The 22763-nt window shown below is 38.7% G+C and overlaps 1 protein-coding gene across 1 annotated transcript in view; it reads left to right on the plus strand.

Annotated features, from left to right (window-relative positions):
- The window catches only part of HSPBP1 (HSPA (Hsp70) binding protein 1), a 60570-nt gene that overhangs the window by 23835 nt on the left and 13972 nt on the right, over positions 1–22763 (plus strand). Inside the window, exons 4-7 of the mRNA XM_053689938.1 lie at positions 1901–2125; positions 6578–6733; positions 13814–13910; positions 15413–15524. Coding sequence (XP_053545913.1) covers positions 1901–2125; positions 6578–6733; positions 13814–13910; positions 15413–15524 — 590 coding nt within the window. The remainder of the gene's footprint in view (positions 1–1900; positions 2126–6577; positions 6734–13813; positions 13911–15412; positions 15525–22763) is intronic.

Raw genomic sequence — 22763 nt, forward strand, 5'->3', positions numbered from 1 at the left:
AGGCTGGCCGCGTCCGTAAGCACCGCTGGTATCGAGAGCTGCAGTGGCGTTAAATTATGCTCTACGCTCCCTTTTTGGAGCCTAACGCACTGAAAACCAAGCCATTCTGTGAATACCAGCAGTATTTAAAAGGTGCGGGGGAAAAAAAGCACGCGTAGCTAACGCACCCCTTTGGCCGCAAAACTCTAAATCTAGGCGATAGTTTCTCCATATTTGCAAATGATATGTTTTTATTGCACATTTATTATTTATATTGCCCTCTTATTCATTAATACAATTGTTGCTGTGCCCTCTCCCCAGAGGTACTGGAGACCAACTTGCAAAATATGACAGTAAGTCTCGCATTTCATCCTAGAGTATAACGTCCAATTGGCCACAGCAATTCTTTTTTTCACCTAAAAGAGGGTTTTCTACAGTGTACTTCAAGTCTGGTTTTCATCTGAAAATATTATGTTATTTTACTGAATAAACCTATTTTTACCTAGGTATCAGTTGTGTATAAAATGCATTTTCTTCAATTATATATATATATATATATATATATATATATATATATATATATATATATATATACAATTAATATTGTAAACATTGAATTGCTGCTGTTTCATATGCATGATGCAATTGTTTGCCCACAGTGTTTATTTAACCTACACTTTATGGCCAAAAGTATGTGGCTACCCCAACTAATTATTGAGTTCAGGTGTTTCAGCAACACCCATTGCTAACATGTGCATACAATCCAGTACGTAGCCTTGAAATCCGTATAGACAACCACTGGATGTACAATGGGTTGTACTGATTAGCTTGATTACTTTAAGCAGTTCATTCTTAATCCCCCCCCCCCCCCCTTATATCTGCCTCATCCTACGTAAGTACTATTATTGTGAAATGGAAGTGTCTAGTAGCCACAGCAACCCAGCCACGAAGTATACCACATAGACTCACAGAGTGGGCCTGCTGAGTTCTGAAGCAAGTTGTGTGTAAAAATTGGCTGTTATCTGTTCCATCGCTCACTGCAGAGTTCCAAACTGCCTCTGCAAGCAACATCAGAACAAGAACTGTGCATCAGGAGCTTCATGAAATGGGTTTCAATGGCTGAGCAGCTGTACACAAGCCCCACATCAACATGCGCAATGCCAAACGTTGGCTGTAGTGGTCTAAAGAATGCTGACACTGGACTCTGGAGCAGGAGAGACATGTTTTCTGGAGTGATGAGTCGCACTTCACTATCTGGCAGTCTGATTGAAGAATCTGAGTGTGGTGGATGCCTGGAGAATGCTACCTACCGGAATGCATAGTGCCTACTGTAAAGTTTGGTGGAGGGGGGATAATGGTTTGGTTCTGAGTTTCAGGGTCTGGGCTAGGCTCCTTAGTTCCAGTAAAGGGGCATCTTAATGCTACAGGATACAAAGGCATTTTAGACAGTTAAGTGCTTCCAACAGTTTGAGGCCCTTTCCTGTTCCAGAATGACTGTGCCCCTGTGAGTTCCATGAAGACACAGTTTGACAAGATTGGTGTGGAAGAACTCAAGTGGCCTGCACAGGGCCCTGACCTCAACCTCACTAAATACCTTTTGGATGAATTAAAACATCTATTGCCAGTCAGACATTCCTGTTAAACATCAGTGCCTGACCTCACAAATGCTCTTTTGGCTGAATGGGCACAAATTCCCACAGACACACAGCAAAATCTTGTCGAAAGCCTTCCCAGAGAGTTGCAGCTATTTTTGACATAAATGTGGTCCAACTCCATATTTAATGCCCATGGTTTTGGAATTGGATGTCCAACAAGCTCATACAGTTGTAATGGTCAGTTTTCCACATACTTTTGGCCATATAATGCATTTTGGTTAGCCTTCTTTTTTTGATTTTATATTTTTAATTTTATATTCTTTTAGATTTCTGCAAACTTGATGGGATGAATCTTCTACTGAGTCGTTATTTAGAATGCCAGGAGTCTGAACTGCGATGGAGAACTGCTGACCTGATTGGCATTTGCAGTCAGAATGTACCATTTGTTCAGGAGACTGTGCTTAGTTTCGGAGCCATGAAAAAACTGTTACACTTGCTGGACCATGACAGCAGTGAAGAGGTCAGAGTTAAAGCCCTTTTTGCTGTTTCATGTAAGTAACTTTATTTTTAATTCTTAGTTTGATATAAAAAAAAAAATCCTTAAAGCTGTGTCAGTTTACATTATAATTTAATTTTATTATTATTAATTGTATTAACCATCTACATAATCTACAGCCCTATTCCCCTAGATGTGTTATTATAGAGTAGGTATGTACATTTGTGTTATTTGGAAGGAAATGAATTGCGAAGATGGCAGCCCCCAGCTTCATTCTGTTATTTTCGGAGCCAGATTTCTTCTTGTGAAAGTGCAACACACAAAGTTCTGGATTTGCACAGCTCTTTGTCTGTTGCACTTTCATAATCAGAAATCTGGCTCCAAAAACAGGTGAATGCCGCTGGCGGCTGCCATCTTCTGAATGACAAGAATTCACATACCTATTGCAGAGTACACTTTACAACAAGACAAAGTAAATGAATATAGATCACTGATCACTTATGAGTTAGCATCTGATGTAGACCACTTTTACTTAAAGTAGCCGCAAGGCAGTGGACCAAATAGGTTAAAGTGATGACCGTGTTGTCTGCAGTAATCAAGATTTGACGGATGGAGATAGTGTATGAAGGACAACAGAGGAGAAGTTTTGGGGATGTTGAGCTTTAGATAAAGAGAAGTTATCTACGATGAGATACTAGATAAACAACTTGTGATTCAAATGGTAAGGAAGAGCATAGGTCTGAAGAGAGGTAGAAACGTTTGTTACTGAAGTTTCACTGGTCGTTTTGAATGATACTCGGTATGACGTGTAGTTTAAAAAGAGAAGGGAATTTTGAATCATCCCTTGTAGCCAACAATGGGCTATATTACAAGTCGCACGCTAACATTCGTGCAGGCTTGATATTGAAATATGTCACATGTGCTTACTTGCACACAAATTATAAGTTGAAAGTAAACGCAACCGCACAAATGAAAACTAAATTTGTGCTTGTTGGGTTACCGCAACCGAAGTAAAGGGTTAGGGCTAAATAAAAAGTTGCACTAAAGACAACATTAATACATTAAAATAAAGTGTTACACTTTTATATACACTATCTAGTCTAAAATTAATCACAGAAATATTAAAAATATAAGGTATATGACAAGGTGTTTGAATGGAAAGGGCTATAATGTTAATATATACTTACATATACGTATGTGTGTGTAAACTGTAAATATTTTACATTCCAATGTTCTTCACATAGGGGAAAATGTTTTTTTTTATATTTTTAAATAGATATCCCTATAAATAAATATATATATTTAAAATGCTAAGAACATTTTCCTCTATGTGAAGGACAGGGTATGTTGCTGGTCATTAAACAGTTAAAGAGGTTAAAAGCAAAGGAGTAGGAGTATAGCATTAAAGGGACATGAAACCCACATTTTCTTTTGTAAGGTGTATCCAGTCCACGGATTCATCCATTACTTGTGGGATATTTTCCTTCCCAACAGGAAGCTGCAAGAGGACACCCACAGCAGAGCTGTCTATATAGGTGGAAACAAATATAAGATTTTAGATAAGAGGGAACTCTATTAGATACTAAAGCTTAAAAGTTTATGAAACTCAGTTTTTTTTTCTTTCATGATTTAGAAAGAGCATACAATTATAAACAACTTTCTAATTTACTTCTATTATCTATTTTGCTTCATTCTCTTGATATTCTTTATTGAAAAGCATATCTAGATATGCTTAGTAGCTGCTGATTGGTAGCTGCACATAGATGCCTCCTGTGATTGGTTCACCGTGTGCATTGCTATTTCTTCATTAAAGTATATCTAAAGAATGAAGCAAATTAGGTAATAGAAGTAAATTGGAATGCTGTTTAAAATTGTATTCTCTACCTTAATCATGAAAGAAAATGTTTGGGTTTAGTGTCCCTTTAACTTGTAGGCAGAAAGCCAGCTGAAAGAGTTTTCCTCCAGCAGTGCTCACAAGCACAATAACACTTTTGAAAGCATTGTGTCTACTTATTATATGGTATGGTTGGGCAAGAGTGCACACAGTGCCAGCCATAATAACTGAGCAAGTTTTTTTAAGAGAAGAGGCTAATGAGGAGTTGAATTGCAAAATGTGCTGCTTAGGGCAGGTGAGAGATATGAGGTTGGGGAAAGGTGCCTTAGAGACGTTGACAGTTTTCATGAATCATAAGATTTGAGACTTCTTTTTGAAAGGTTAGGTGGGGGTGAGAAGTAAGTGTAGTAAAGCAGATGGTAGTCAGAAAGTGCGGTGGCAAAAGTGTAAGAACAGCAGTGCCTGAAGACAGGGTCCTAAATCCAGTGGCCATCAATGTTAGTGGAAAACCCAGTCACCTTGTGATAAACTAAAGAAGGAAGTAAGCTGGAGGAAGCTGGACAATTCAGGGGCAGCGCGGTTGGTTAAGAGGGATATTGAAATCACAAGAAAATAGGCAGGGATTGCATAGGAGACATATTGTTGCCAGGTAACAAAGTGAAAGTGTGTGGTGAAAGGGGTGAGAAATAATAAATCACATGAACATTAGATGATGAGAACTGGAGGGAAGAAATGGGGGAATCTTTTGAAAGGTACAGCCACTGATTAGCCATTGAGTTAATTATAGCACATAACTGGATGTAACTAAAGAGTAACAAGACAAATGTTGATAAAAATGCATGTGCTCATAGCTGTATAGTAAGAGTTAATAGCAGCAGACCTGATGAGGTTCTTACTTACATTACCGTACAGATCACCAGTTAAAGGGACGGTAAAGTCAAAATTAAACTTTAATGATTCAAATAGAGCATGCCATTTTAAACAGCTTTTCACTGTACTTGTATTATCAAATGTGCTTTATTCTCTTGATATCCTTTGCTGAAAGGTATATGTACATATGCTCCGCAACAGCAATGCTGCGGCTTTTTGATGGCTACACACATTTGTCTCTTGTTACTGGCTCACCAGATGTTTTCAGATAGCTCCCAGCAGTGCATTGCCTTCAGCAAGAGAATTTGACAACAGAAGTTATTTGGAAAATTGTTTAAAATTGTATGCTCCATCTGACTCATGAAAGAAATATTTTGAGTTTCATGCCCAAGCCTCATCTTGAATATTATTATTATTATTATTATCAGGTATTTGTAGAGCGCCAATATTGTGTATTGTTCTAAATGCCATATCTCCGTAAGGATATACATGAACTGTTTAATGACATCTAAAATACTGTGTGGTCTAAAACATAAAACTTACAAGACTTCATGCATAGATAAAGTACTCATGTATGTTATGTGATTTGAGGATGAAAACATTTTGCACAATAAAAGTGCGATACTAAACAAGTGCTTTTAGATCTCATGACCGTAAAGTGATGGTAAATCCAAGTGTTTAAAGGGACATTATACACTCTCACTTTTTCTTTGCATAAATGTTTTGCAGATGATCTATTTATATAGCCCATAAATTATATATATATATATATTTTAAAATGTATAGTTTTGCTTATTTTGAAATAACATTGCTCTGATTTTCAGACTCCTAACCAAGCCCCAAAGCTTTATGAGAATACCATCAGATACCTACTCCAGCTTGCTCCTGTTTGTGTAAAGGGTCTTTTCATATGCAAAAGAAGGGGGAGGGGGGAGTGTCTTATTTGCCACTTGCAGTGGGCTTTCCAGCTACCTTTTCAACAGAGCTAAACTGCGAGTTTTTAAACTGTTTTATACTGGATTTTTATATCAGTTTGTGTGCATCTTATTTTTTATAGTAGTGTCTATTATATGCAGTTATATGAAAATTGGTGTATACTGTCCCTTTTACCATCACTAAAAATAAACTCTAGTTTCTGTCATAAATTACTAAAAAAAAACGGGTGCTAAACTCACCCTTTCTGTGCTGAAGTATATCGCTAAAATCGGCACCTCCGGCCACCCACGGCACAGCGCTCTTCTTCAGTGAGGTGACGTTTCCACCTCTAAACCAATAGCCGTGCGTGTCAACTGACATCCTAGCATGGATAGAGGTGGAAATGTCACCTCATTAGTGCAGAGTGCTGTGCAATAGGCGGCCGGTGGTGCTGATTTTAGCAATATACTTCAGCACAGAAAGGGTGAGTTCAGCACCCATTTTTTAGTAATTGATGTCAGAAACTAGAGATTTTTTTTAGTGATGGTAAATCCTAGCGTTTGTTAAACGCTTGGATTTACCATCACTTAAAGTTGCAGGGTCGTGGGTTCAGATGTTATTTGTGTGAGCATGTATTTAAATATAAGGAGGATGATTCATAAAATGTAATTAAATGCTAAGGATAATCTTTGTTAGAGAATACAAGTTTGACTAGAATAAGCATAAGGTTATCCTAAGAATTAGCTTTACAATTGAAAAATAAATATGGGCAGTCAAGGTTTATAGATAAAATACATTCCCAACAAGAAAATGATGAGGCTAATAATGAAGACGCAGAATAGGCAATCTGATAATATATTCACATTGTATTTTTTTCTTTTGTTGTAGGTTTGGTGAGGGAGCAGGAAGCCGGACTGTTGGAATTTATTAAGCAGGATGGTTTCTCTGTTTTAATGCGGGCTATGCAAAGTGATGTTACGAAACTGAAAATTAAGTCTGCATTCTTGTTGCAGAACCTGCTGCACAGCCACCCAGAACATAAAGGTAATAATATTAAAAAATCTGATTTGTAGTGATGTTGTTTTACAAGCATTTGTACATAGATGTTTCTGAAAGTACAGAAAGTCAACATAAAACCATCTATTTTCCTCTTTAAAAATTACGTTGCACAATACATATAACAGAGTTTAGTACTTGCAATCACTTTAGTGTGCAAGATAGTACTGAACTGTATCTCCTGCAAGGTGGAGGAGGTTGCAGTATAATTGCTTTATTAGTCATATGTGAACCATGGTTGGTCTTTATACTACTGAAGAGAGGCACCATTTAGTGTCCAAAAGGAATAATTTCTTAGTGTTTATTTTAATATGTGATTTATATATTTGTTGTGTGTCAACAGATTATGCAGATCTATAAACTTAGGTATAATGAACAAAAGACAGTGGGTGGTACACTAAGCGCCTGCCTCAAGGACCCTGGCTCTGGATATTGGCTCCTAGTAGCCAATAGAATAAATGAGTAGAAAAGGGTTGGAACCAAAGCGCCTGAAAGGCCGGGTCTGGACAGAATTTAAACAGATTCACTTAAAAAGTAGAGTTTACACTTTAATTCGTTTACAAACATGGATCCATGTTACATAACAAGAAACTTAAAATTTTAACAACAATAAAATTCTTAAAATTAGATAAAAAACTGATGACTGGTACAGACCTGTCTATACTGGTATCCCAGTATCTCTAGGTGTTCTTTGAACAATAGGATAATTATTGAGGAACCTCTTATACAAATTTTATACAAATTTTATCCGGACTGTTTCCCAGTCATTCTGAGTACGGCGGTCACCTTTCTAGATGTTAGGTGCCTTAATGTCTAATATTCCCTAATTATGTGAGTGGCGTATGTGTGCAAAATTGTGCTAGAGGATACCAAATCCTTCTATGTTGGAAAAATAATACACTTGTGGTGATAAAATATGTGATATAAAATGTGATCAAAAAATTGAAGTGGTAGTGTAAATATAACAGTGATGAGTACTAAACCTTGAAAAAAATATTGATGCAGGTAATAAACATTTCAAAACATAGTGATGACATATACAAAAAGCAAATCACAATAAATAAGTGAACAAAAATAGTCCTCCAAACGATAATATTAAGTCCAAATTGAAGTGTTCACTCCAAAAAGTGCTGATAATAAACAATAAACTGAAAAACCAAAACTGAAAAAACTAAAAAATCAGTGGCCACTGTAAAATAAAAGTAAAGCAAGTCAATCCTGTGAGGAAATACAAATAGTTCTGCAACCTCGGCAGTACTGGATAATGGTGATATATCAAAGTTTCATCCGGGGTCCGGCTGACCCAAATCACACCTAAAAATAAAACAAACACACAATAGTGCAGAGCGTAATTTCTCAAGTAGATTTGAAAGGAGGAAGTCTTCCTCCTTTCAAATCTACTTGAGAAATTACGCTCTGCACTATTGTGTGTTTGTTTTATTTTTAGGTGTGATTTGGGTCAGCCGGACCCCGGATGAAACTTTGATATATCACCATTATCCAGTACTGCCGAGGTTGCAGAACTATTTGTATTTCCTCACAGGATTGACTTGCTTTACTTTTATTTTACAGTGGCCACTGATTTTTTAGTTTTTTCAGTTTTGGTTTTTCAGTTTATGGTTTATTATCAGCACTTTTTGGAGTGAACACTTCAATTTGGACTTAATATTATCGTTTGGAGGACTATTTTTGTTCACTTATTTATTGTGATTTGCTTTTTGTATATGTCATCACTATGTTTTGAAATGTTTATTACCTGCATCAATATTTTTTTCAAGGTTTAGTACTCATCACTGTTATATTTACACTACCACTTCAATTTTTTGATCACATTTTATATCACATATTTTATCACCACAAGTGTATTATTTTTCCAACATAGAAGGATTTGGTATCCTCTAGCACAATTTTGCACACATACGCCACTCACATAATTAGGGAATATTAGACATTAAGGCACCTAACATCTAGAAAGGTGACCGCCGTACTCAGAATGACTGGGAAACAGTCCGGATAAAATTTGTATAAAATTTGTATAAGAGGTTCCTCAATAATTATCCTATTGTTCAAAGAACACCTAGAGATACTGGGATACCAGTATAGACAGGTCTGTACCAGTCATCAGTTTTTTATCTAATTTTAAGAATTTTATTGTTGTTAAAATTTTAAGTTTCTTGTTATGTAACATGGATCCATGTTTGTAAACGAATTAAAGTGTAAACTCTACTTTTTAAGTGAATCTGTTTAAATTCTGTCCAGACCCGGCCTTTCAGGCGCTTTGGTTCCAACCCTTTTCTACTCGTATAATGAACAAAAGTAGCATTTAAAAGGCAAATTAAGTACCAGATGAGTGAGTTGAGGGCCTGGCTAAGAGTTGGCAACTGTTGTAGATCACCTTGTGAAGAACAGTAAATGTAAACTCAGATCTCTCACAAAAAATGTTTAATTCTACCTTTTGTGCCTTTAAATAAAGAAATAATGATGGGTCTAAAGACCTGAAGGTTTCCTGATATTGGTGTATAAATACTCAGAGTACCAGCAATAAAGATACACACTTGGAATACATGGGCAAGAGCACATATGTGGCCTTCTGTTCTTTGCATTGGAGTGTGGTGTGTGCAGAAATCACAGGTTTTGCATGTGCACCTGACACTTTAGTGTGCTCTGAGTGTGTGACACCATGAGCAATAGTTCTGATTACTTGCAAAGAAGCATTTTCCAAACACAAACGTATTGCAAAAATGCTTTTAAGTGACTGAAATGCCCTGCTGGGGACATGTATTGTTATGTCCCTTTTTAAACACAGACTTTATTGAATGTAAATATGAATTCATTGTTAAAAAACATGAATATGTGCACCTTTACGTTATATCAAGATCATGCCTGGAAGGGTTAAAAATATTTTTTTTAATTTTTTTATTATACTTGCACCCACCACTGCCGCTTAGAATATCGCTTTTTTTTTCAAGCGGTGGCGTATTCAAAACTTATCCAATGTTTGTGCAAGCTGAATGACAAGAATCTGATGATGTGAGTTACTGTATATTGAAAACTAGACATGTGCATGTTTCGTTTTAAAATTAATGCCGAATATGGCTGCCGCCAGCAAAATTTGGTTTCTTTTTAATGGCAGTGAGAGTCCACAAATGCATTCATTACTGTTGGGAATACAACATCTAACCACCAGGAATAGGCAAAGACACCCCAGCCAAAGCTATAAGTATACCTCCCCAGTAATTCTTTGCCTTGGATAGGCAGAAAAAGTGCCCTGAAGAAGATTGGCTTTAAGTTTCCTTAATGGATTGTTTCCTGCAATCCATTAAGGAAAGTTAATCTTAGTAAGAGTCTTGGTGAAAGTTAGCTGCTAGTCTTCGCAGGGAAGCTTCCCATGCCTCCTTCCAGCATATCTATGCTAACACCCCTCAGGCATCAGGTGTAAGGTTACACTGCTTTCCTTAATCTCCCAGGTCCCTGTCAGAGGAAGGATGGTGCTGTCAGACCTGGAGCACCTTGGAGGGTAAGTCCCTTTTTACTTTTCAGTTTCAGAGATAATCATCTCCTATAAGGGAGCATATATGGGATAATTCTAAAGGACTGGGGACTCTCATGGTGACTGGGTGGCACTATCTTCCCTCTCAAAGGTTCTGGGCATTATAGTTTATCCACATATTGGGATATCTAAGTGGCTAGAGAGCAGACTCTGAGGTTTTTCTATGCCGCAAATGGTGCAATTTTACCTGCGGTTTATGCCCAGTTTTCAGCCGCATATTGGGTATGGTGGTATGTAGTGTTTATCACACATGTAAGTGTCAGTTCCTTACTAGGGCCCTACAGCCTTTATAAAGTGCTACTGAGGGGGTCTGATCGACACTATTAGCGGTGCTTAGCGCATCTTCGCACTCTTTTGATGGACATTGTGGGGGCGGGGCCTCACTCTTCCTGTTTAATTTCTGGTCCAATCCTGGTCGGACGTTGCTTCTGAGATACTTTCTGATAATACTGGGAGGTGGTGAGTGGCTCTGGCCTCAGCACAGGGCAATTAGAGGTGTTGAGAACCTTTTTTTGAGTTTTTTTTTTTTTTTTTTTCCTTATCAGCTTGTTGAATTCTGGGGTCTTTTTCCCTTTGCTATGGAGGACTCCAGAATTAAATTTCTCTTTGAGGATGTTAATCCTCCTATTATTAACTCCAACAAATGTATGCTATGTAATGAGGCCATGAATAAGGTATCTCACAGCGCTCACACAGTATTCCTACTAGCTCCTGGGTACAAAAGGGTACCTAGCTAGCCCTTAGATAGAAGTGATATAATGTTAAAAGACCTAGGAGCGCCTAACAAAGGCTGAGGAAGTAAAATCAACTGATAATGCTAAATGTAAACTCTGTTAGATAAGAGATAAGAAATAAATAGGTAAAAAATCGTTCTGTGACGTTTTAAATAACTCTATTAGCTTAACTAAGGTATAATACAAATTTAATGCAAATTTAATAAAAGACAAATTATGTTAAAATCATGGATCCATGGTACAATATATTCACAAATTACATAAAACAATGTCACATAATTTATAGGATAAAATCATGTGATAAAACTAATAACATACAAAATTAGTTGAAAGTCAAAATCGTTGGGGAATGGTACTCCCTGCGAACAAATGTGAAATGTTCAAAAAACAGTGAAAAAATATAAAATCCCTAAAATCCAAAACGATGTGACAGTGATCAAAAAATGGTCAAATGAGTGATAAGACAAAAATTAAAAAAATTAAAAAAACAAAAAAATGAGTGAATCGTGGTAAAGTTAGTGAGAAAATGATAATTCCAATATGAAAATTCAAATATGAAAAAACTGTGTATCTGTTAATAAATCCTCCTTAAGTGTGTCCTCAAAAGAGTCCATACAGGTGTTAATGTGGTAGGTGAGGGGATATCCGGTAAACCCTGGGTTCAATCCCTTAATCCAACCTGTAGAAAGAAATCTGAAATAGTGCAATAATGCTAACAATAAACAAATAATTAAGAAAAGTGCTCACCAATATCTGCCAACGCGTTTCGGCCCTTATCTGGGCCTTTTTCAAGACTCCTGTGGGGGGCGGGGCCTCACGCTTCCTGTTTAATTTCTGGTCCAATCCTGGTCGGACGTTGCTTCTGAGATACTTTCTGATAATACCGGGAGGTGGTGAGTGGCTCTGGCCTCAGCACAGGGCAATTAGAGGTGCTGAGAACCTTTTTTTTGAGTTTTTTTTTTTTTGTTTTTTTTTTTTTTTCCTTATCAGCTTGTTGAATTCTGGGGTCTTTTTCCCTTTGCTATGGAGGACTCCAGAATTAAATTTCTCTTTGAGGATGTTAATCCTCCTATTATTAACTCCAACAAATGTATGCTATGTAATGAGGCCATGGTCTGCCCCCGTGCACAACTGTGTTCTGTCTGTCTGGGTTCAGCGTTGCAGTCTTGTTCTACAAGTTCCACTGTAACTCAAGTTAACCCTTCAGAGCCCTCCATCTCGCAGGACTATGTTATTCCTGATATGCCGACACTTTTACCTCAGTCCCCTTCTTTTAAAATATGACATGCAGTTCCCTGCGGCTCAACTTCTTCCTCCTCTGGAGTTATTTGTCTCCCCGTCACTCCTCTTCTTTGTTTATTTTGTCATACCTGAGTGATTTTATTGTATTAATAAATACTTTTTATATTACATTGGAGTCCTATACATCCTTACCTTTTTACATTAAGAGCTAAGTCAAAGCTCTGGGCTGTGTGAGAACAATTTAATTTGCCTGCTTGTTTTGGAATTCTATACTGAACTTCACTATTGTCTGAGTTTCCTTTTCTTTAAGGACATCTTCACAGAAGACATCTGGAACGGTATATCCATTTTCGTGCACCTACACATTTATTGGTTTATTTTGTGTATTTTTACAGGTCACACATTTTTTGTGTATTTTATTTTGTATGCTGGAATGCGCAGGGGTCAGAAAGCCACTGTGACTACCCTTTCTTTTTGGTTGAGAAGTATCATCTATATGGCATATGTGGAGGCAAGGCAGCAGCCTCCTGCGAGAATTACGGCTCATTTTACCCGTGCAGTATCTTCATCTTGGGCCTTTAAGAACAAAGCTTTACATATTTTTTCAAAATGTTACAAACTTGATGTTTTTGTCTTGGCTGAGACTTCTTTTGGGAGAAAAGTGCTTCAAGTGGTGGTGCCTTCAGTTTAGGTCTGCCTGCCTTGGTTTGTCCCTACCTGTTCATTCTGTGTCCTCCTTAACTTGGGTATTGGTTTTCCAACAGTAATTAATGAATTTGTGGACTCTCACTGCCATTAGAAAGTAAATAAATAAATTCTCCTCTTTCTTGGCAGTGAGAGTCCACGAACCCGCCCTGATTTTTTTAGTTTTACGGCTGCAGTTGTTTTTTTCCTTTCGTCCGGCACCACTTTACCCCTGGTGTTTCTCTTCACTTTTCCTTCTCCTTGGCTTGAATTACTGGGGAGGTAGATGAAGTGGGAGGGATACTAATAGGTTTGGCTGGGGTGTCTTTGCCTCCTCCTGGTGGCCAGGTGTTGTATTCCCAACAGTAATTAATGAATTTGTGGACTCTCACTGCCAAGAAAGAAAATAATCAGGCGAGCATACATTTTGTTTTTCGGAGACTGGTTTCTTCTTGTGAAAGTATAACGCACAAAGATCTGTGCAAAACCAGAAGAAATCCGGCTCCAAAGAGTTGATTGCTGCTGGCTGCGGCCATATTATGCCCTTGTTTTCAAACAAAACTAACGAATGCACAAGTCTATTAGAAAGTTTAGAATTGTATAGGATGTGCTTGGTAAACTTATTTCTGAGAAATGCTGTAGAATCATGAGAGTATACACAGAATTTTGTAAACTATAGTTATAAAGAATCTCATTTCTAATAGTTGTTATGTTAGCTATAAAACACTGTTCTTTGTATGTGATTTTTATTTAATATCAGATAAGGTTAATCACATCTGTTTTCATAATGCAGCAAACTGTAGAATATACAAGTACACAAAATCTTCTGTTTATGATATAGATTGCCCTTTTTTGCAGGCACCCTTTGCTCTATGGGTATGGTACAGCAGCTGGTTTCTTTGCTCCGCACCAAACATAGTCCCTTTCATGAGTACGTCTTAGGTGCCCTATGCAGGTAAATCATTACTTTTTTGTTCATTCATAAAATTATGGCTGTTTTGCAAAGTTAACCAGTAACACAAGCTAAGGACTGATCTATACACGTAGATTGTTTTGTCGTTGTTTTTATCATAAAGTGGCATAACATGTGTAAAGCTACATTTTATATGAGGGATCACAATGCAAACTATTGAAAGGACTATTAAATAAAGTAGATTTGCATATCTAACAAGTGCATATTGAAAAGACAAAGCAATAGCACTTACTCTGAATTTCAAATAAGCAGTAGATTCCCCCCCCCCCCCCATTTGCCTGCCCCTGTATCTTGTGACAGCCATCAGCCAATCACAGACTCATATTCGTATACACTGAACTCTTGCATACTGTATGTTGGAGCTGGTGCTTCGGAAAGTGTACATATAAAAACACTGTGCAAAATATGATTCTTAAAACGGCATGCTCTATCTGAATCAGGAAAGTTTAATTTTTACTTTAGTGTCCGTTTAAATGGATAGGAAGGTCAAAATATTTTTTACAATATTCTTCCATTAGCACAAATGCTTCTAGTAAAAGTTATAACTGTTTTTTTCAGTGGCATACACACATATGCATACAGAAAGAGAAGTGCTCTACCAGGAACAAACAGCTCAGTAGCTATGGCGAGTTACCACCCAGGAGCAGCCTCTTTTAGCCCAATTGTGGTTTTACACAGAGGAAAACTTTACTGAAGTATATCAGTCTGATCCTGCTTATTAAGGTCAGTCCAGCCCTGAAATACCAGGCAATCCTCCTCTAAGGAACATGACAACCCCAGACAATCTTTTCGGGCCTCGTCAATGATGTGCAGCCATATCCCTCTAAGGATTCCACGTCTAGTTTTCCCTCTAAGGATTCCACGTCTAGTTTTCCCTCTAAGGATTCCACGTCTAGTTTTCCCCATCACTCTTAGGGAGACCTCCCCATATATGCTATGAGTGCCTGATGCCACCATTGACCCTATCAGAGAGTAAACAGTGGCTTGTACGGCACAAATGAAGTCTTCACTGATACTATACACACCATCTCCAGCTATCTGAGCAGGCATGCTGTTTGAATCCTGATCCTCTAGTCACACACAGCATATGTGCATATGCCGCTGAAACAGTAATCACTTCTACTAGAAACATATTTTTCTAATGGATATACATTGCAAAACATAGTCTAATTAAAATGTAAAAGCCTTCATGCTGGTTTAAATTTTGTCTTTTCTATCCCTCTACTATAATTAAGTTTTTATACAATGTTTTACTTCTAAAAGCAATAGTGCACATTTCTGAGTTTCACATAATTTTAAATGTCTGGCACAAATTATCAAATTAGGACTTTTATCTTCTCAAGGTTATGCTTGTTAATCATTTCCACTTAAATGTTAAAACATTTTAGTGCGACTCTTGATACAAAGGCCTACATATGTTTAAATTGGTTCCTACCAGTGTATTATTTGGTTTCTAACAGTTTCTTGCCATATGTTTTTTTCAGTTTGGTCTCAGACTTTCCACAAGGTGTGAATGAGTGCCGAATTCCTGAACTGGCTTTTGAAGAGTTTCTTAAAGAGCGATGTCAACTTATACATAAACAGGAGGAATTCCAGGTATGCAGATTTGCCAGCTAAATTATGGTTTGGCTGAATCACTATCATAGCTGCAAATTGTTATTTCAACTATATTGTGAACCAATGTTTATAGACAGATAACAAATGAAGAATGCCTTGTATTTTATATATTAACAGTGTATTTTATTCTAACCCTAAATCGCCCACTTTACCTTTTGCTGTTGGTAGACTGTTAACCACTATGAAATAAGCTATCCTTTCCAAAACGATAAATTATGCAACACCGTTATATAAATACACTTTTGTCTCTGCAAACTACCCCCTTATTTCAGTTCTTTTGACAGACTTGCATTTTAGCCAATCAGTGCTGGCTCATAGGAACTCCACGTGCGTGGGCACAGTGTTCAGTGTTGTCTATATGACACACATGAACTAACACCCTCTAGTGGTGAAAAACTGTCAAAATGCCCTGAGAGAAGAGGCGTCCTTCAAGGGCTTAGAAATTAGCATATGCACCGCCTAGGTTTAGCTTTCAACTAAGAATACCAAGAGAACAAAACAAAATTGGTGATAAAAGTAAATTGGAAAATTGTTTAAAATTACATTCTCTATCTGATCATGAAAGTTTATTTTGGACTAAACTGTCCCTTTAATGTTTGGGAGCTCAGATCAATGTAAGACCCCTTCTCCCTGGGACATAGTCACAAAGAGGACAGAAGAGCTTTCCAGCAAGCTGAATAATACAGGGGCATAGGAATACCCTGTTATGTGAGCAGTATCTCCCTAGGGATTTCAGCCACAACTACCCTCAGGCATCACAGGGACATGGCCCTTAGACTCCCCCTGTGAGATTATGGTATTTCCTCAGAAATCCCCTGCTGTACTTGTACAAGCGCTGGATGGGCTCTCTACTGGATACTGCTGCAGTTTGGTGACTGGTAAGCTGGTGGTAGAGTGCTTCTTCAGGTAAGCCACTTACCACATTCCAGACCCCGTCCACAGGCTATTAGAAGGCACACTAACACAGGTACAGCATAGCCAGGGGACTTAGCCTGCTTTCCCACTGACACACTTTTTTTTCCCTAAAACCAGAATATAATGCCCTTCATAACTTAGGATGGCATTCTCAGACCACTGACACCCATTTTGGATCCTTTGGCAGCTAAGTGTCAGGGGTGTAAATTGGCTAGCGTAGAGGGCTCTCTACCATTACTTTTTATCAGTGTATGTGTGTTGTTCATACTCTATACTTGCAAGTTTTGCACATAATGGAACCCATTGAATCTGTCCCCACTGAAACTACGTCAAACACTTTGGAAGAGTGTCCAACTGATACCTCTCCCTGTACATTTTTGTGTCTGGTTTGCAAATCTGTTCCTGTGTGCCAGGTCAATCAATTTTACAATAGTTGTGTACCTCATTGTCTGCATGCAAATCAGCCACATCCCTCTGCTTCCTCTAAGGAATTATGCCCCCTTCCTGTATATATTACTCAGGAATCCTCTACTGACTTTATTCCTGAGTTAAAAGATCATTTACACATGGCTATGGCTGAATATTTAGCTACTATCCCCAAGCCAAGTAAGCGTAAACGCAAATCTGGGAATTTACCTCAATCCCTTGATTTGAACATGCAAACTCCTTCCCCTCAACCTCAAATTCATGTCCTGCGTTAGAGCTCTGATTCTGAGGACTCAAAATCATTCAGTTCAGATGAGAAAGTGTCATCTGAACAGGACCCTGTTCCTGACTCTGAATTTGCCAATGATTTCAGATTAAAAGTGAAGCATATTCGCAACTTGTTGCACAAGGTACTAGAACTGTTGCACAAGGTACCAGAAGTCCAACGCCAGTACAAAATCTGCCCCTACCAATACAGAGCCTTTTTCAGAAGGCCTGGTTCCAGTCAGTCATGGACCCCTGGGTTTAAAACATCATATCCCAGGGCTACAGGATAGGCTTTTGCTTCATGTCCACTCCTGCAAAGGGCAGCTTCCTTTGTGCAATGTGTACAGGATTTAGAGGATATGGGAGTAATTTTCCCAGTGCCTGTGTCCCAACAGGGTTAAGGCTTTTACTCTAATCTGTTCTTTCAGATCCATTTTTGATTTGAAAACCCTGATTAAGTTTGTCAGGGTCCCCAGTTTCAAGATGGGGAAAAAAAATTGCACAATTTTACCCTTAATCCAACAGGGTCAATTCATGTCCACTATAGAAATCAAGTATGCACATCCCTAACCACACGGCTCACCATCAATTCCTAAGGTTTGCATTCCTAGACAGACACTACCAGTTTGTCGCCCTTCTATTTGGTCTGGCTACAGCTCCTCGCTTCTTCACAAAGCTGCTTCGAGCATTGTTGGAGGTGATCAAACCTCAGGGATCACAATTGCCCCTTATCCAGAGGATTTTCTTGGCATATCTTTATGATTCCTAGAATTCTTCAGTTTTTACAAGATGGCCATGACAAGGATTTGCCTGCTAGCTCACTAAAGGGGCAAATTTCTCCTTTATCTGTTCTCTTTCATAGAAAGTTAGTTCAGACTTTTTTTTTTTTTTTTAAGGCACTACTAAGAATTAGGCCAGTTGTGGGACCTATTTCTCCTCCCTGGAATTTGAATTTAGTTCTTTCTGTTCTGCAAGGTGGTCCCCTTTTTTTTTTTTTTTGGAAAGTGCTTTTCTTGTTAGCAATTTCCTCAGTTGGGAGAGTTTCTGAGTTATCAGCTTTATCCTGTGATTTTCCATTTTTAGTTTTTCACAATATAAAGCTGTACTTAGTACTAAATATTTTCTTCCTAAGGTAGTTTCTTTGGAAAATATCAATCAGGAGATTGGTGTTCCTTCTTTGTGTCCAGATCTTACTAATTCTAGGGAACAACTTTTACATAATCTTGATGTGGTCAGAGCATTGAAGTTTTATCGTCAAGCTACTTAGGAGTTCAGACAATGTTACAAAACTGACAAGGAAATAAAAATAAGGTATGAGATATATCAAAATGTAAATTGATCCTGGATAGAAAAATGTTTAACCAAATAGAAAAAGCAGAACAAAACACTTATTAGGGGCCGATTTATCAAGCTCCGTGTGGAGCTTGATGCCCCTGTTTCCGCGCGAGCCTTCAGGCTTGCCGGAAACAGAAGTTATGAAGCGGCAGTCTAAAGACCGCTGCTCCATAACTTGTCTGCCTGTTGTAAGGCCGCAGACAGAAATAAACCCGATCGGGTTGATTGACACCCCCTGTTAACAAGAACTGCTGTTGCAATGATAAATGCCGACTGTGTATGCTGTCAGCATTTATCGATGTGCAGCGGACATGATACGCTACATCGTATCATGTCCGCTCGCACTATGATAAATCTACCCCATGGTCTGAATGCCTATACATATTGCATTTTATAAACATGTCTTCATCTCCAGGTATTCTTGCATATACAAGGGCACAATTAATTGAAGTCAAACATCTTCAGATACAACAGTTACTAGAGTCAAATGTATACCCTTCCCTCAATTGGTTTCTATAAAAAAAAAAAAAAAAAAAAAAAAAGGAAAGGAAAAAAAAAAGAGGAGAGTAGACCTCGAGATAGGTGAGAAGGGGGAATTCAGGCTACAAATCCAAAGAGTTTAGTTACTCCGATAGGAGGGGCACTAATTTAGAACCAAGAAAGCCAAAGCAAATATTTCATACTACTATTAGTAAAGAAAGCCTGTTTCCACGATTGTTCCCAGTAGAATTTGATATTCAAGAAATATGAGACCCGGTTATGCTTTAGGAAACCATACTCTTCCAAGGCAAATAACTCTGAGGTTCTTTCTAACCACATAGACTTTGAAGGAGTAGTAAGGGTTTTCCAATGTCTTGCTATGAGTGGTTTTGCTCTATTTAACCCAAACTATAACCAGTGTCGTATTCGCTTGCAAGAAAGTTTCAGAAGGTCGTTCAAAGGGACCATCTGTGGTGTCAACGTAAAATTTGTATTCAGGATATTTTTGAAGTGGAGTTCCACTTAATCCCATAGTGTTTTAATATATTTACATAGCCACCAGATATGGAGCAGACTACCACGATCTCCGCAACCTCTCCAACAGCCCACATTGGACCTGGGATATATCGTACTTAAACATGCCGGAGTCCGGTATCAGCGCATGAGTGATTTATAGTTCATTTCTAAAATATGAGGGCACACTGAGGACTTTGAGTATTATTAAAGGGACACTAAAGTCATAATTAGACATTCATGATTTAGAAAGAGTATACAATTTCTCCAACATAGGTGTGTCCGGTCCACGGCGTCATCCTTACTTGTGGGATATTCTCTTCCCCAACAGGAAATGGCAAAGAGCCCAGCAAAGCTGGTCACATGATCCCTCCTAGGCTCCGCCTTCCCCAGTCATTCTCTTTGCCGTTGTACAGGCAACATCTCCACGGAGATGGCTTAGAGTTTTTTAGTGTTTAACTGTAGTTTTTATTATTCAATCAAGAGTTTGTTATTTTAAAATAGTGCTGGTATGTACTTTTTACTCTGAAACAGAAAAGAGATGAATATTTCTGTTTGTAAGAGGAAAATGATTTTAGCAACCGTTACTAAAATCGATGGCTGTTCCACACAGGACTGTTGAGAGGAATTAACTTCAGTTGGGGGAACAGTGAGCAGACTTTTGCTGCTTGAGCTATGACACATTCTAACAAGACGATGTAATGCTGGAAGCTGTCATTTTCCCTATGGGATCCGGTAAGCAATTTTTTATTACAGAAAGAAAAAAAGGGCTTCACAAGGGCTTTCTAAGACTGTAGACATTTTCTGGGCTAAATCGATTTATATTTTATACTCCATAGCCTTGAGGAATTATTTTAATCTTGGGAATTATGTAAAATAACCGGCAGGCACTGTATTGGACACCTTATTCTCTAGGGGCTTTCCCTAATCATAGGCAGAGTCTCATTTTCGCGCCTGTATTGCGCACTTGTTTTTGAGAAGCATGACATGCAGATGCATGTGTGAGGAGCTCTGATACATAGAAAAGACTTTCTGAAGGCGTCATTTGGTATCGTATTCCCCTTTGGGCTTGGTTGGGTCTCAGCAAAGCAGATACCAGGGACTGTAAAGGGGTTAAATATAAAAACGGCTCCGGTTCCGTTATTTTAAGGGTTAAAGCTTCCAAATTTGGTGTGCAATACTTTTAAGGCTTTAAGACACTGTGGTGAAATTTTGGTGAATTTTGAACAATTCCTTCATACTTTTTCGCAATTGCAGTAATAAAGTGTGTTCAGTTTAAAATTTAAAGTGACAGTAACGGTTTATTTTAAAACGTTTTTTGTACTTTGTTATCAAGTTTTTGCCTGTTTAACATGTCTGAACTACCAGATAGACTGTGTTCTGAATGTGGGGAAGCCAAGGTTCCTTCTCATTTAAATAGATGTGATTTATGTGACACAAAATTTAGAGAAAATGATGCCCAAGATGATTCCTCAAGTGAGGGGAGTAAGCATGGTACTGCATCATCCCCTCCTTCGTCTACACCAGTCTTGCCCACACAGGAGGCCCCTAGTACATCTAGCGCGCCAATACTCCTTACTATGCAACAATTAACGGCTGTAATGGATAATTCTATCAAAAACATTTTAGCCAAAATGCCCACTTATCAGCGAAAGCGCGACTGCTCTGTTTTAGAAAATACTGAAGAGCATGAGGACGCTGATGATATTGGTTCTGAAGGGCCCCTACACCAGTCTGAGGGGGCCAGGGAGGTTTTGTCTGAGGGAGAAATTTCAGATTCAGGGAAAATTTCTCAACAAGCTGAACCTGATGTGATTACATTTAAATTTAAATTGGAACATCTCCGCGCTCTGCTTAAGGAGGTGTTATCCACTCTGGATGATTGTGAAAATTTGGTCATTCCAGAGAAACTATGTAAAATGGACAAGTTCCTAGAGGTCCCGGGGCCCCCCGAAGCTTTTCCTATACCCAAGCGGGTGGCGGACATTGTAAATAAAGAATGGGAAAGGCCCGGTATACCTTTCGTCCCTCCCCCCATATTTAAAAAATTGTTTCCTATGGTCGACCCCAGAAAGGACTTATGGCAGACAGTCCCCAAGGTCGAGGGGGCGGTTTCTACTCTAAACAAACGCACCACTATACCCATAGAAGATAGTTGTGCTTTCAAAGATCCTATGGATAAAAAATTAGAAGGTTTGCTTAAAAAGATGTTTGTTCAGCAAGGTTACCTTCTACAACCAATTTCATGCATTGTTCCTGTCACTACAGCCGCGTGTTTCTGGTTCGATGAGCTAGAAAAGGCGATCAATAATAATTCCTCTTCTTATGAGGAGATTATGGACAGAATTCGTGCTCTCAAATTGGCTAATTCTTTCACCCTAGACGCCACTTTGCAATTGGCTAGGTTAGCGGCGAAAAATTCTGGTTTTGCTATTGTGGCGCGCAGAGCGCTTTGGTTAAAATCTTGGTCAGCGGATGCGTCTTCCAAGAACAAATTGCTTAACATTCCTTTCAAGGGGAAAACGCTGTTTGGCCCTGACTTGAAAGAGATTATCTCTGATATCACTGGGGGCAAGGGCCACGCCCTTCCTCAGGATAGGTCTTTCAAGGCCAAAAATAAACCTAATTTTCGTCCCTTTCGCAGAAACGGACCAGCCCCAAGTGCTACGTCCTCTAAGCAAGAGGGTAATACTTCTCAAGCCAAGCCAGCCTGGAGACCAATGCAAGGCTGGAACAAAGGAAAGCAGGCCAAGAAACCTGCCACTGCTACCAAGACAGCATGAGATGTTGGCCCCCGATCCGGGACCGGATCTGGTGGGGGGCAGACTCTCTCTCTTCGCTCAGGCTTGGGCAAGAGATGTTCTGGATCCTTGGGCGCTAGAAATAGTCTCCCAAGGTTATCTTCTGGAATTCAAGGGGCTTCCCCCAAGGGGGAGGTTCCACAGGTCTCAATTGTCTTCAGACCACATAAAAAAACAGGCATTCTTACATTGTGTAGAAGACCTGTCAAAAATGGGAGTGATTCATCCTGTTCCATTAGGAGAACAAGGGATGGGGTTCTACTCCAATCTGTTCGTAGTTCCCAAAAAAGAGGGAACATTCAGACCAATCTTAGATCTCAAGATCCTAAACAAGTTTCTCAAGGTTCCATCGTTCAAAATGGAAACCATTCGAACTATTCTTCCTTCCATCCAGGAAGGTCAATTCATGACCACGGTGGATTTAAAGGATGCGTATCTACATATTCCTATCCACAAGGAACATCATCGGTTCCTAAGGTTC

Source organism: Bombina bombina, chromosome 8 (assembly GCF_027579735.1).
Source record: "Bombina bombina isolate aBomBom1 chromosome 8, aBomBom1.pri, whole genome shotgun sequence".
NCBI classification, from domain to species: domain Eukaryota; kingdom Metazoa; phylum Chordata; class Amphibia; order Anura; family Bombinatoridae; genus Bombina; species Bombina bombina.